This window comes from Chelonia mydas, chromosome 3 (assembly GCF_015237465.2).
Source record: "Chelonia mydas isolate rCheMyd1 chromosome 3, rCheMyd1.pri.v2, whole genome shotgun sequence".
In the NCBI taxonomy this organism is placed as follows: Eukaryota; Metazoa; Chordata; order Testudines; family Cheloniidae; genus Chelonia; species Chelonia mydas.
The window spans coordinates 97,930,279-97,943,964 of NC_057851.1; the positions used below are offsets into that span (position 1 = coordinate 97,930,279).

General features: G+C 41.0%; 1 protein-coding gene across 1 annotated transcript; it reads right to left on the bottom strand.

Annotated features, from left to right (window-relative positions):
* Positions 1–10,017: 10,017 nt before the first annotated feature.
* On the bottom strand, positions 10,018–12,328 carry LOC102943425 (trace amine-associated receptor 9-like). The gene has a single exon (XM_007062254.3). The coding sequence runs from the start codon at positions 11,683–11,685 to the stop codon at positions 10,657–10,659; it is 1,029 nt and encodes a 342-aa protein (XP_007062316.1). The 5' UTR covers positions 11,686–12,328; the 3' UTR covers positions 10,018–10,656.
* Positions 12,329–13,686: the final 1,358 nt, after the last annotated feature.

Below are 13,686 nucleotides of genomic sequence, written 5' to 3' on the forward strand. Positions count from 1 at the left end.
ATTAACTTTTTAAGCACGATTAATTTTTTTGAGTTAATCACGTGAGTTAGCTGTGATTAATTGACAGCCCTAATTTGTTTTAATGTCTTTCCAGGTATCAGACTTAGACTTACTGGTCCATAATTCCCTGGGTCCTCTTTGTTCCCCATTTTAAAGATAGATACTATGTTTGCCCTTCTCCAGTTTTCTGGGACCTCACTCATCTTCCAGGGGTTCTCACAGATAATTGCGAGTGATTCTGAGATTGCTTCAGCTACTTCCATAAGTACCTAAGATGAACTTGAATACATCTAATTTATCTAAATATTCTTTAACCTGTTCATTCCCTACTTTGGCTTGTATTGAGTTGAGTATGTGGTCCCTATTAACCTTTTTAGTGAAGCAAAATAAGCATTAAATGCCTGAGTTTTCTGGAGGTCATCAGTTATTATCTCTCCTTCCCTGCTAAGTAGAAGACCAACACTTTCCTTTCTCTTTCTCTTTCTCTTTCTCTTTCTCTTTCTCCTAATGTATTTAAAGAATGCTTAATCTCTTTGGTTGCATTTTTCAAAGGAGCCTAAGGGAGTTAAATGTCCATCTCCCTTTGAAATTCAATTTTCTTATCCATTAAATGAGGATAATAGTATCCATTCCATATGGGTGTAGGAAGACTTAATTCAATAGTATAAGTAAAGAATTTGAACAAGCATAGGCTGACAGCAATATATAAGTAAAAAAACTTAATATTTATATTATTGATTTGGTAAATAATGATATCATATAGGTTTTAAAGGGATGGAAAAACATTTCTGTTTCCAGTATTGTTCATACTTCGTAACAAATAGAGATGAGTTTCACTGAAAAACTAATTTCTGATCTTTCTTTTTTTGCCCTTGTTTAATTCTGGAGGGCCATTTTATCTTCTCAGTCACAAAATTACAACCAATGGACATTGCTCTATTATTGTTTTATAGCATAATATAGTATCAAATTAACAGTATCTGTTCCATCAGAAAACACAAGAAAGCAGGAGGAGTATTCACAGTTCCAGCCTTGCACTCTTCCTTACTGTGGAGCGGTGACTGCAGAGCATGAGCCTGGAAACCCTGCAGGACCAGTCCTGGAGCCTGGTAGTCCTGTCTTTTCAATATTTAATGACAGTTGTTTCCACCCACTGTCTTCTCTTCGTAGGAGTCCTAGGCTTCTAGGCAGTTCTACAATTTTATTATTGTTTCCTTGTGAGGATACCAAGAACCATAATATTCTCATCACTGCCTTTTTAATTTTTAGAATAGTTAAAGTGTTCATTCAGTCTGCAATTAGAGTTTAATGGCCGTTGTATAAAAAAAGAAAAAGGAAAAAAAAGAGAAATACCCTTCCAAATATATGTTATGCTTATGTAAATATGACAGAGTGACATAGATGTTACTTAACCGGTGAGTTCTTCAGAGCAGAGACTATTTTATGTGTTTGTGCCTAGCATCGTGAAGCCTTGATCCCTGCTTGGCGCCCTTAGGTTCTACCACAAGCCAATACTGTATACACAGTACAATACACAACACAATTTCAAGTACATAAAAGGTTGTTACAAGGAAGAGGAAGAAAAATTGTTCTTCTTAACCTCTGAGGATAGGACAAGAAGCAATGGGCTTAAATTGCAGCAAGGGTGGTTTAGGTTGGACATTAGGAAAAAATTCCTAATTGTCAGAGTGGTTAAGCACTGGAATAAATTGCCTCGGGAGGTTGTGGAATCTCCATCATTGGGGATTTTTAAGAGCAGGTTGGACAAACTCCTGTCAGGGATGGTCGAGATAATACTTAGTCCTGCAGTGAGTGCAGGGGACTGGACTAGATGATCTCTCGAGGTCCCTTCCTGTTCTATGATTCTACGAATAATACTAAGAGAAAGTTGAAAAAGTTAGAAGAATAACCCAAACAAACGAAAAAAACATTAGCTGAATTTCTGATATCAATACTCATTCCACATAATAGAATCATAGAATCATAAAATATCAGGGTTGGAAGGGACCTCAGGAGGTCATCTAGTCCAACCCCCTCCTCAAAGCAGGACCAATCCCCAACTAAATCATCCCAGCCAGGGCTTTGTCAAGCCTGACTTTAAAAACTTCTAAGGAAGGAGATTCCACCATCTCCCTAGGTAACGCATTCCAGTGCTTCAACACCCTCCTAGTGAAAAAGTTTTTCCTCATATCCAACCTAAACCTCGCCCACTGCAACTTGAGACCATTACTCCTCATTCTGTCATCTGCTACCACTGAGAACAGTCTAGATCCATCCTCTTTGGAACCCCCTTTCAGGTAGTTGAAAGCAGCTATCAAATCCCCCCTCATTCTTCTCTTCTGCAGACTAAACAATCCCAGTTCCCTCAGCCTCTCCTCATAAGTCATGTGTTCCAGTCCCCTAATCATTTTTGTTGCCCTCCGCTGGACTCTTTCCAATTTTTTCACATCCTTCTTGTAGTGTGGGGCCCAAAACTGGACACAGTACTAAAGATGAGGCCTCACCAATGCTGAATAGAGGGGAACGATCATGTCCCTTGATCTGCTGGCAATGCTCCTACTTAATACAGCCCAAAATGCTGTTAGACTTCTTGGCAACAAGGACACACTGTTGACTCATATCCAGCTTCTCGTCCACTGTAACCCATAGGTTCTTTCTTGCAGAACTGCTGCCTAGCCATTTGGTCCATAGTCTGAAGCAGTGCACGGGATTCTTCTGTCCTAAGTGCAGGACTCTGCACTTGTCCTTGTTGAATCTCATCAGATTTCTTTTGGCCCAATCCTCTAATTTGTCTAGGGCCCTCTGTATCCTATCCCTACCCTCCAGCATATCTACCACTCCTCCCAATTTAGTGTCACCTGCAGACTTGCTGAGGATGCAATCCACACCATCCTCCAGATCATTAATGAAGGTATTGAAGAAAACCGGCCCCAGGACTGACCCTTGGGGCACTCCGCTTGATACCGGCTGCCAACTGGAGATGGAGCCATTGATCACTACCTGTTGAGCCTGACAATCTAGCCAAATTTCTATCCATCTTATAGTCCATTCATCCAGCCCATACTTCTTTAACTTGCTGGCAAGAATACTGTGGGAGGCTGTGTCAAAAGCTTTGCTAAAGTCAAGGAACAACAGGTCCACTGCTTTCCCTTCATCCACAGAGCCAGTTATCTCGTCATAGAAGGCAATTAGATTAGTCAGGCATGACTTGCCCTTGGTGAATCCACGCTGAGTGTTCCTGATCACTTTCCTCTCGTCTAAGTGCTTCAGAATTGATTCCTTGAGGACCTGCTCCATGATTTTTCCAGGGACTGAGGTGAGGCTGACTGGCCTGTAGTTCCCAGGATCCTCCTTCTTCCCTTTTTTAAAGATGGGCACTACATTAGCCTTTTTCGAGTCATCCGGGACCTCCCCCGATCACCATGAGTTTTCAAAGATAATGGCCAATGGCTCTGCAATCTCATTCGCCAATTCCTTTAGCACTCCCAGATGCAGCGCATCCGGCCCCATGGACTTGTGCTTGTCCAGCTTTTCTAAATAGTCGCGAACCACTTCTTTCTCCACAGAGGGCTGGTCACCTTCTCCCCATGCTGTGCTTCCCCGTGCAGTAGTCTGGGAGCTGAAGACAGAGGCAAAAAAAGCATTGAGTACATTAGCTTTTTCCACATCCTCTGTCACTAGGTTGCCTCCCTCATTCAGTAAGGGGCCCACACTTTCCTTGACTTTCTTCTTGGTGCTAACATACCTGAAGAAACCCTTCTTGTTACTCTTAACATCTCTTGCTAGCTGCAACTCCAGGTGTGATTTGGCCTTCCTGATTTCACTCCTGCATGCCCGAGAAATATTTTTATACTCTTCCCTGGTCATTTGTCCAATCTTCCACTTCTTGTAAGCTTCTTTTCGTGTTTAAGATCAGTAAAGATTTCACTGTTAAGCCAAGCTGGTCGCCTGCCATATTTACTATTCTTTCTACACATCGGGATGGTTTGTCCCTGTAACCTCAATAAGGATTCTTTAAAATACAGCCAACTCACTTTAAAATACAGAAAAAAGAAAAGGAGTGACTAGTGGCACCTTAGAGACTAACCAATTTATTTGAGCATAAGCTTTCGTGAGCTACAGCTCACTTCATCGGATGCATCTGATGAAGTGAGCTGTAGCTCACGAAAGCTTATGCTCAGATAAATTGGTTAGTCTCTAAGGTGCCACTAGTACTCCTTTTCTTTTTGTGAATACAGACTAACACAGCTGCTACTCTGAAACCTTTAAAATACAGATCACTCTTCCATCTCGTTGATTGTTTCAGACCCAGTGCCCACCCTTCAATTAATTTAAACAATGTGATAGCGTTTAGTGATATTTATTAAAGCATGCCAGAGAGGAGTTATCCCAGAGGTGGAACAAAGTAGATTGGCAGGGCTTAGGTGAGGTCTTTACGCCAGGTATTTGGAATTCAGTTGAGCAGGAATAGGTGATTTTTGATTTTTTTTTTCATAAAAAGTAATAAAAATGGCAGTCCCATGTTTCTGTGTTATCATACGCTACATAAATTCTGTATGCATGCTGATTGTGAATTTAATATTTTATTTTGATAAGCTATTATTTTAATGTCACTATTTGTATTGTTTTCTTTTTCTTACAGTTAAAATATTCAGGATAACCCAGTATTATCCACTAGATGGCATAACAGTGACATTATAATGCTCTCCTCTGCTAGCTGAAGATCTTGGGCTTGATTTTGATCTCACATTGGTTTTACACCAATATAACTCTACTGATTTCAGTACAGTCCCTCCTGATTTATAGAGAGACTCAGCTGAGATCAGAATCAACCCTTTTTCTTAAAGCAATATATCTACCAGTATTTTGGGGGGCATTTGTTCTTTTCGGAGAAGACTCTTTGTCTGGAAGTTGGGGGACAGTTTACTTTGATTCACAGCATATGGACAGCTCTGTCTACATTTTAGGTCTTCTGATGGTAGTGTGTGATGCTTATGAAAGCAGAGGTTTCCAAACTGTGGTATGCAAGCTATCAGTGGCCCATGGAGATCTTCCCAGAGGACACATGGTGCTGACTTCTCCTCCTTATCTTCAGCAGCTATTTTACATTACAAGACTGATAAAAATATATTAAATATTTACCTAATATCATTATTCCTTGTAAGCAATTGTTATTGTTGCCACAAGGATGTTACAGGATGGGAGGAGAGGTAGATCACAAAAAACCCAGTTGCCCCAAGAGAGGGGAAAAAGAAATGCTTCTGAGCAGTATTATCTCTCAGACTGTCTCATCTATTCATTTTTAGAGCTTTCATCCCTGTAGCATTAGGGTGCTGAGTTAGGGTTAAATAACTGTCTGATTATGAACCATCTTCTCTGCTCCTCTTGAGGCAAAATCATGTTTCACGTGCCCATATTAGGCAGAGGAAAAACAAGGGGGGGGCTGATTTTCAGAGGTACTGGTCCCCAAAATTCTTTTTGAAGTCAGTGGAAGGTGTGGGTACTCAGCATCTCTGAAATTCAGACCGCTGGCCATTTTGTATTCCTCCTTATTGTGGGAAAGGCTGCATGAAGAGGTGTGTCTTTCCCAGTGCCCAGAACAAGGATGAGTGTTCCATACAGTGTACAGTGTTCTGAAAGTGAACTGGAAAGAGAGTAATGTGCTTTTGAACTGATCAGACCTTGTTGTGCAGGCTGGTCGTGTAAAGTTTCATTTAGAATTCTGCAGTATAAAACTCTGTCGAGTGCTTGTTAGAGGTCTCAGGATTGATCAGTCGCAGCCCTCTTCTCCAAGGATGGCCGCCATTGGCCCATGAGTACTGCAGTATCATACAAGGATGTAAAAAGAAAAGGAGTACTTGTGGCACCTTAGAGACTAACCAATTTATTTGAGCATAAGTTTTCGTGAGCTACAGCTCACTTCATCGGATGCATACTGGGGAAAATACAGAAGATATTTGTTTTTATACACACAAATCATGAAAAAATGGGTGTTTATCACTACAAAAGGTTTTCTCTCCCCCCACCCCACTCTCCTGCTGGTAATAGCTTATGTAAAGTGATCACTCTCCTTACAATGTGTATGATAATCAAGGTGGGCCATTTCCAGCACAAATCCAGGTTTTCTCCCCCCCCACACTTCCCCCAAACAAACCCACTCTCCTGTTGGTAATAGCTTACCTAAAGTGATCACTCTCCTTACAATGTGTATCATAATCAAGGTGGGCCATTTCCAGCACAAATCCAGGTTTTCTCCCCACCCCACCCACACACACACAAACCCACTCTCCTGTTGGTAATAGCTTATCTAAAGTGATCACTCTCCTTACAATGTGTATGATAATCAAGTTGGGCCATTTCCAGCACAAATCCAGGGTTTAACAAGAATGTCTGGGGGGGGGGGAGGGGGTTAGGAAAACAAGGGGAAATAGGTTACCTTGCATAATGACTTAGCCACTCCCAGTCTCTATTCAAGCCTGTGTGGTGTGGTCCAGTCCACACAAGAGATCCACTTCCTGGACACTACAGTGCTAATAAGCGATGGTCACATAAACACCACCCTATACCGGAAACCTACTGACCACTATTCCTACCTACATGCCTCCAGCTTTCACCCAGATCACACCACACGATCCATTGTCTACAGCCAAGCTCTACGATACAACCGCATTTGCTCCAACCCCTCAGACAGAGACAAACACCTACAAGATCTTTATCAAGCATTCGTACAACTACAATACCCACCTGCTGAAGTGAAGAACCAGATTGACAGAGCCTGAAGAGTACCCAGAAGTCACCTATTACAGGACAGGCCCAACAAAGAAAATAACAGACCGCCACTAGCCATCACCTTCAGCCCCCAACTAAAACCTCTCCAACGCATCATCAAGGATCTACAACCTATCCTGAAGGACGACCCGTCACTCTCACAGATCTTGGGAGACAGGCCAGTCCTTGCTTACAGACAGCCCCCCAACCTGAAGTGAATACTCACCAGCAACCACATACCACACAAGAGAACCACTAACCCAGGAACTTATCCTTGCAACAAAGCCCGTTGCCAACTATGCCCCATATCTATTCAGGGGACACCATCACAGGGCCTAATAACATCAGCCACACTATCAGAGGCTCGTTCACCTGCACATCTACCAATGTGATATTTGCCATCATGTGCCAGCAATTCCCCTCTGCCATGTACATTGGCCAAACTGGACAGTCTCTACGTAAAAGAATAAATAGACACAAATCAGATGTCAAGAATTATAACATTCATAAACCAGTTGGAGAACACTTCAATCTCTCTGGTCACGCGATTACAGACATGAAAGTTGTGATATTACAACAGAAAAACTTCAAATCCAGACTCCAGCGAGAGACTGCTGAATTGGAATTCATTTACAAATTGGATACAATTAACTTAGGCTTGAATAGAGACTGGGAGTGGCTAAGTCATTATGCAAGGTAACCTATTTCCCCCTGTTTTTTCCTACCCCCCCCCCCCACAGACGTTCTTGTTAAACCCTGGATTTGTGCTGGAAATGGCCCACCTTGATTATTATACACATTGTAAGGAGAGTGATCACTTTACATAAGCTATTACCAGCAGGAGAGTGGGTTTGTGTGTGTGTGTGTGAGAAAACCTGGATTTGTGCTGGAAATGGCCCACTTTGATTATCATACACATTGTAAGGAGAGTGATCACTTTACATAAGCTATTACCAGCAGGAGAGTGGGGTGGGGGGAGAGAAAACCTTTTGTAGTGATAAACACCCATTTTTTCATGATTTGTGTGTATAAAAACAAACATCTTCTGTATTTTCCCCAGTATGCATCCGATGAAGTGAGCTTTAGCTCACGAAAACTTGTGCTCAGATACATTGGTTAGTCTCTAAGGTGCCACAAGGACTCCTTTTCTTTTTGCGAATACAGACTAACACGGCTGTTACTCTGAAACCTATACAAGGATGTGTAGTCCATCCCCTTCTACCTCCCCTCATTCTATGGTTTCCTGCCAGCCAGGAAGGCTGGCAGCCCTTTTTGTAGTAAAAATGGCTCACAGCTGTCTGCCCACATTCTTAGTGAACACCTTATTTATAGAGTTTAAGTGGTACAGAGGGCCTTGTGTACCGGGGTGAATTTTATCCTCTAATATCAAACATTTGATTTACGCTTCTTTTATCTTCAGTTTTGAACAATAAAACTAATGATAAATGCATGAAATATAAACTGTATAGCAGATGTTTCCAAAGCAGTTTTTATTCGTGTGGCTCATCAGAATGAATTACAATAATTTATTATTATATGTATTTATTTATTTATTTATTTATTTAAATTAAAGTAGTGCCTAATGAAATCTCAGCCCTAGAGTGCTAAGCTCTGTACAAACATATGGTGGAAGTCGGTCTCTGGCCCAAACAGTTTACAAGCTAAATACATGTATTGCAAAACCACTTAAACAAATTTACACTCCATAGTGTTTTTCATATTATTTAGAGTGGGACTTAATCTTCAACAGGAGCAGAGTTAGGCCAGTGCTGGGTGCTTTCGAAAATCCCACACTACATTCTTAAGTCTGTGCTCAAGTATCCTTCAATCTCCCTACCTTGCCCATGCTCTAGTTTGTCTCATCCATTTGTTATATCTTATCTTTTAAAACACAAGTTATTTGGGTGCGCAGGGACTGTCACTTACTGTTTGACTGTATAGTGCCTAGCACAATGCAGCCCCACTCTGTCTGAGACTTCTGTTTTTTCTTAATCATGCTACCAAATCACTGTGACTTTATATTTCACATTTTACTTTATTTTACCTGAAAAAAAGAAAAACTACACACAGTTTTAGAATGACGAAAAGTAGAAAGGTGCCCCCAGGGTAACTGGCAGACAAAGATTTAGATGTTGTGCAAACACAGCATCAAGACAGATTTTCAGTCTGAAATAAATTCAGTTTTGAACAACCACCAGTTATTTAAATTTTAAGACTTATTTGTACTGCATCTTAAGCAAAGATAAAAGCTGCCATAAATCACACAGTTGACAGAGAATTTATAATTAACAAAATTGCCAGCCCACAAGCATCAGCTGGACTGTCAGATCAAGAAAAAACATCTATTATGTTAAAAAATGGTGATCCATCCCCAGAAAAGCTCCCTCTGGGTACTAACAGAGTTTTACCTTTCTCTCCTTTTGCTATTCCCCGCTGTGTTTTTTGTGATGATGACTGGGTTTTGCTTGTTATATATCTGTTAAATCAAGTCTGTTGTTCAGCTAGCACAAACATTTTGAAATAAAGGAATAGCCAGTGGATCCTGCCACTGTGGCTTCATGGATATTTCTCTGAGCTCTGGGCTTTCCCAGTATTTATGTCTCAGAATGGACCATACTTTTCAAACACTGGATCTTGCAAGATTTACCAGGGGAGTAATAGAAAAGTGTTCAGTGAGTTACAGGGGCAGGAACCAGTGAAGAGGCTACAGGTGGCTGCTTCCAAAAGGGGCAGGATGAAGTGGGCTACCTGCCTATCCCAGTCAAAAGGCTCTGCCATGAGAAAGGGGAGTGGACAGCTACTCTATTTCCAACAGAGGCATTATTTTATATGATATGTGATTAATATTAAGATAAAACATTATTTATTCAACTGAATACTAAAAGTCAGTTGTCATCCTATTCCTATGTGTCGCCAAATATGTTTTCTCGCAGAGGCTGTAAGCCACTGATGAAGTTGGTTAAAGCCTTGGGTCAGCTGGACATTTATAAAATCATGTCTCATGCTCTCATTAATGATTTGGATATAAGCAGGAGGCACAGTTTTTCTGTTGTGAAGATGCTAATTTATCTCTGCCGACTCCATGTCACTGCTGTGTGGCTTGTTAACTCCACTCTGGGGCTAAAGGAACGGCTCTTTAGGCAGAGGGATGTATGGCTTGGGACAGAGAATTCCTACAGGAAGAGACCTGAGAAGTTCCAAGCCTGGGGAGAATGTTTGGACTGAAATTTATTATTTTTTTTTGGTAATAAACTCAACCCTCAGGAGGATGGAGAGTTTGACCCTATGCAGACTGAAGCAGGCAGGGAAGAACTGCCATGCAAATTGAATTTTTACAAAAAGTTATTTTTGGAATTTGTAAATTAAACTTTTAGAAGTTTATCCCAGGTTGTTCGTGTGATAGTTAACTTGCTTGCCAGAGTAAAGTCAATGGCATGCTCCTTCTTCACTTACAATTTAGCAAACCAGATAATAAGCATTTACTGTTATTATACAGGAATATTGAAAACTAACAAATCTTTCTCATTCACAACTGGCCTGTCCAGAGCTTCTGTAGTAAGTGTTTGTAATCCAGCTCCCTTACTGCCAGTGGGAAATATCTTAGGGCTTGTCCACATGGGAAATTTACCGGAATTGATATTGCAGAATAGGCAGCTTTAAATTCACACCTTACTATAAACCAAAATAAGTTTCAAATATAGACAAGCTCTTAGAAAGTTGCTGTGACACAGTTAAGCCAGATTTTCACAATGATAAAAAGTTATACAAAGTATAAAATCAAGATGACAATATTTTATACAGAAAATGAGATACACAGCCAGATTTTATGAAAAGGGGAATGACTGTGAAATGTGAGATGAGTAGCTCTACCCAGGATCGGATAGGTTTTCAGTCTGAAAATAAATTCATTGTTGAACAATCAAGCCGGAGCATTTTACAGCTCACAATCACTTTCATTGCTTTTCGAAACCAAGGATAAAAGACAGAGTAAATCAAAGGATTAACGGCAGAGTTGGAATAAGTGAACCAAAGCAGAATATCAAAGACAAGGGGTGGTGTTATGAAGTTAAAAAAAGCATCAATTATTACAATTATAGAATAAGGTGACCAGAATACCACGAAAGCAATCACAGCAATACCAATGGTTTTAGCAGCTTTCCTCTCTCTTCTGCTAACTCTGTCACTGTAAGTTTCAGATGACTGGCTGTTGTTGCTCTTCATCTCTATCATTCTAGCTTGTCGTTTAGCCACAGCAAAGATCTTGCTGTAAAGTGCTATTGTTGTAAAAAAAGGTATTAGATAAAGGAGAGAGGTTACAACCACCCATGTTTTGTTGAAAAGAAGTTGACAGCTCCCGACACAGGAGAGAACGTTTACTAATTCTTGTATCCCTTTCTCATTAGCCCCAGTGAAGACAACCGAAAAACTGAATACTAATGAAAATATCCAGGCAACAGCTATGCACATGCCTGAAACGGGCACTGTGAACTTGAAAGGGTAAATTAACGGATCAGTAACAGCAATGTAGCGATCAACAGAGATGAAACACAAGTGAAATATTGATGAAAAACAAAAAGTTACTTCTAAAGAACTATGGAATCTACAGAATGTTTCCCCAAAATACCAGCATGTTTCAACAGATCTTATACTGCTGAAGGGCAGCACAGTCAGACCCAAACAAAAATCAGCACATGCCAAGGAGGCAAGCAAAATATTTGTAGGAGAGTGAAGCTGTTTGAAATAAGCAATTGAAATCATTACCATTAGGTTACCACCTAGTGTAAGAATTGTCAGAAAACTAAGCACAACGTACAAAGTTATGCGGAGTCCAGAAGACCACGCTGTTTTATAGCAGGATCCATTAATACTCTCAAAGCAATATTGTGTTTCTTCATTCTGAAGAACCGCTGAAGTCATGTTGTGCTTTTGTTGTTAACTACTCTGAACTTTTTAGTGTTTGCGTTTGTATACCAATGGTGATGGTGTGGCACTGGTTGGTCAAGCTCTTCACTTTTTAAATCTTTCTGAAAAAGAGAATTAAAGTCAACATGAGTGAGAGTACAATAATTCCAAAGTGTTGCATTATGTCCATCAGTAGACTAAAAATGTGTACGTAACTAGGAAGTAAATAATAGAACATATCAAAATACCTGTTGTAACTACAGCTTTCAATGGCATTTTGAAATAGGTAAACTAGGAGCAAAAATACTTTATAATTGAAAAGTTTCTCCTGTGCTATAATATAGAATTTGTTTTTACCTATTCATATTTATTTAAATTTCCTCGATGCCTGATCTTTCTGTTTAAGTCAATTGCAAAACTCCCATTGACCTCACTGTAGCTGGATGGGTTTCAGAGTAACAGCCGTGTTAGTCAGTATCCTTCTTGTAGTTGGATGGACTGCTAATGCCTTACCTTTTGAGAAGCTTTTCTTCAGATAGAACCCTGGATTAAAATAGAATGAATAGAAGGCAGGAAGAGATACATGTTTTCAGTAGTGCTTTATCCTCAGAGTTCTCTTAGCAAAGCTAATGAGAAAGTGCTGGCATGCTGTCCTCTCAAAAATGAGGGGTGGGGTTAGGGGGAAAACAGAAAGCACAAGGGAAATTTTGTGATCATCCCATAAAATGAAATCCCTCTGGTAAAGGGTGTAAACACTGATAGATGTGTAGAGTCTGGAAAAAACCCATCATTAAGGAATCTACTTTGATTTATCACAAGACAGTCCTTTAACTAAGTATATACTGTGATGAACCTAAGTCTCATTATAAGATCCTTCCTTTATTTTTTGAAGGCAAATTTAACTGTCTCCCACAGCAACCAGGTGTTATCTCAGTACTATTACTGTAAATTGCTTTGTCAGGAATACTGACTAAGGAAACTGAGGTCATAGACAATGGTATGTGTGTTAAAGAAAATCTATCCCACCTTTATTAATCTTGCAGTGGGATATTTTTATTTCTCTCTCTCTCTCTCTCTCTCTTTCTTTCTCTCATATTTTGGACATTTTCCCACACTCTGTGCCAAACTCATTCCAGTGCTAAGAATGGAGTAAGGGTTGAGGCAGCTTATGTCATCCCAATGTGTCTGCTGTGGTCCAGTCCAGCCCCCAGTGCAAATTAGGGGGGCCTAAATTGTACTCTAGTTACCATGGCTTCTGTGGGCTTCTGGCTTTGGAATAGCCAGGGTGCAGAACTTAATTACACCTGGCCAGGCTGCCAGAATCCCCCCTCCCTCCTTTGGCCTATCCCCAGCCTGCCCCAGAAGTTCCTCTGCCCCATTGGTTTTGGAAGTGTAATGTTCGTGGAACAAGCTCTGATCTGCTCTGGAGGCCACATGCTAAGGGACTGTGCAGCTGCTGGGCTGGTGATAGCAAAGGAGCTGTGGGTCACATATCATTTAGGTCCTGTCTTCCTCAATGAGTTTGAGTAGGTGTAGAAGTATGGTCGAGATGGCGCTTCCTTTCCAAACCTATATTCTCCATGGCTTATAGGTTCCTCAGAAATGCAGATTGATTCTTTAGTGGTGTTCAGGTCCTTAGGCCTGGTCTATATTATGAACTTATGTTGGTGTAACTACATCGCTCAGGGGTATGAAAAATCCACACCCCTGGGCTCCACTGCAGTTAAAGTGATCTCACCCCCAGTGTGGCCAGCAGTAGGTCTATGGGAAAATTCTCCCATCAACCTAGCTACCGCCTCTCGGGGAACTGGATTACCTACACCAACAGGAGAACCCCTCCCATCTGCGAAGGTAGAATCTTCTCTGAAGCCTTTCTTTCAACCCTTGCCCCCCCGCCCCCCCCACCAGCAGGAGGACATGCTGTTTTTACCCCCCTCCTCCAGCCAGGAGGGGGACACACTGTTTTAACTGCACTCCACCCCGCTGGGAGGCAGACAAGCTGTTTTCACACACAGC

Excerpts from the sequence above, each read along its gene's own strand:
- LOC102943425 (XM_007062254.3), bottom strand. The coding sequence starts at position 11,685 with ATGACTTCAGCGGTTCTTCAGAATGAAGAAACACAATATTGCTTTGAG.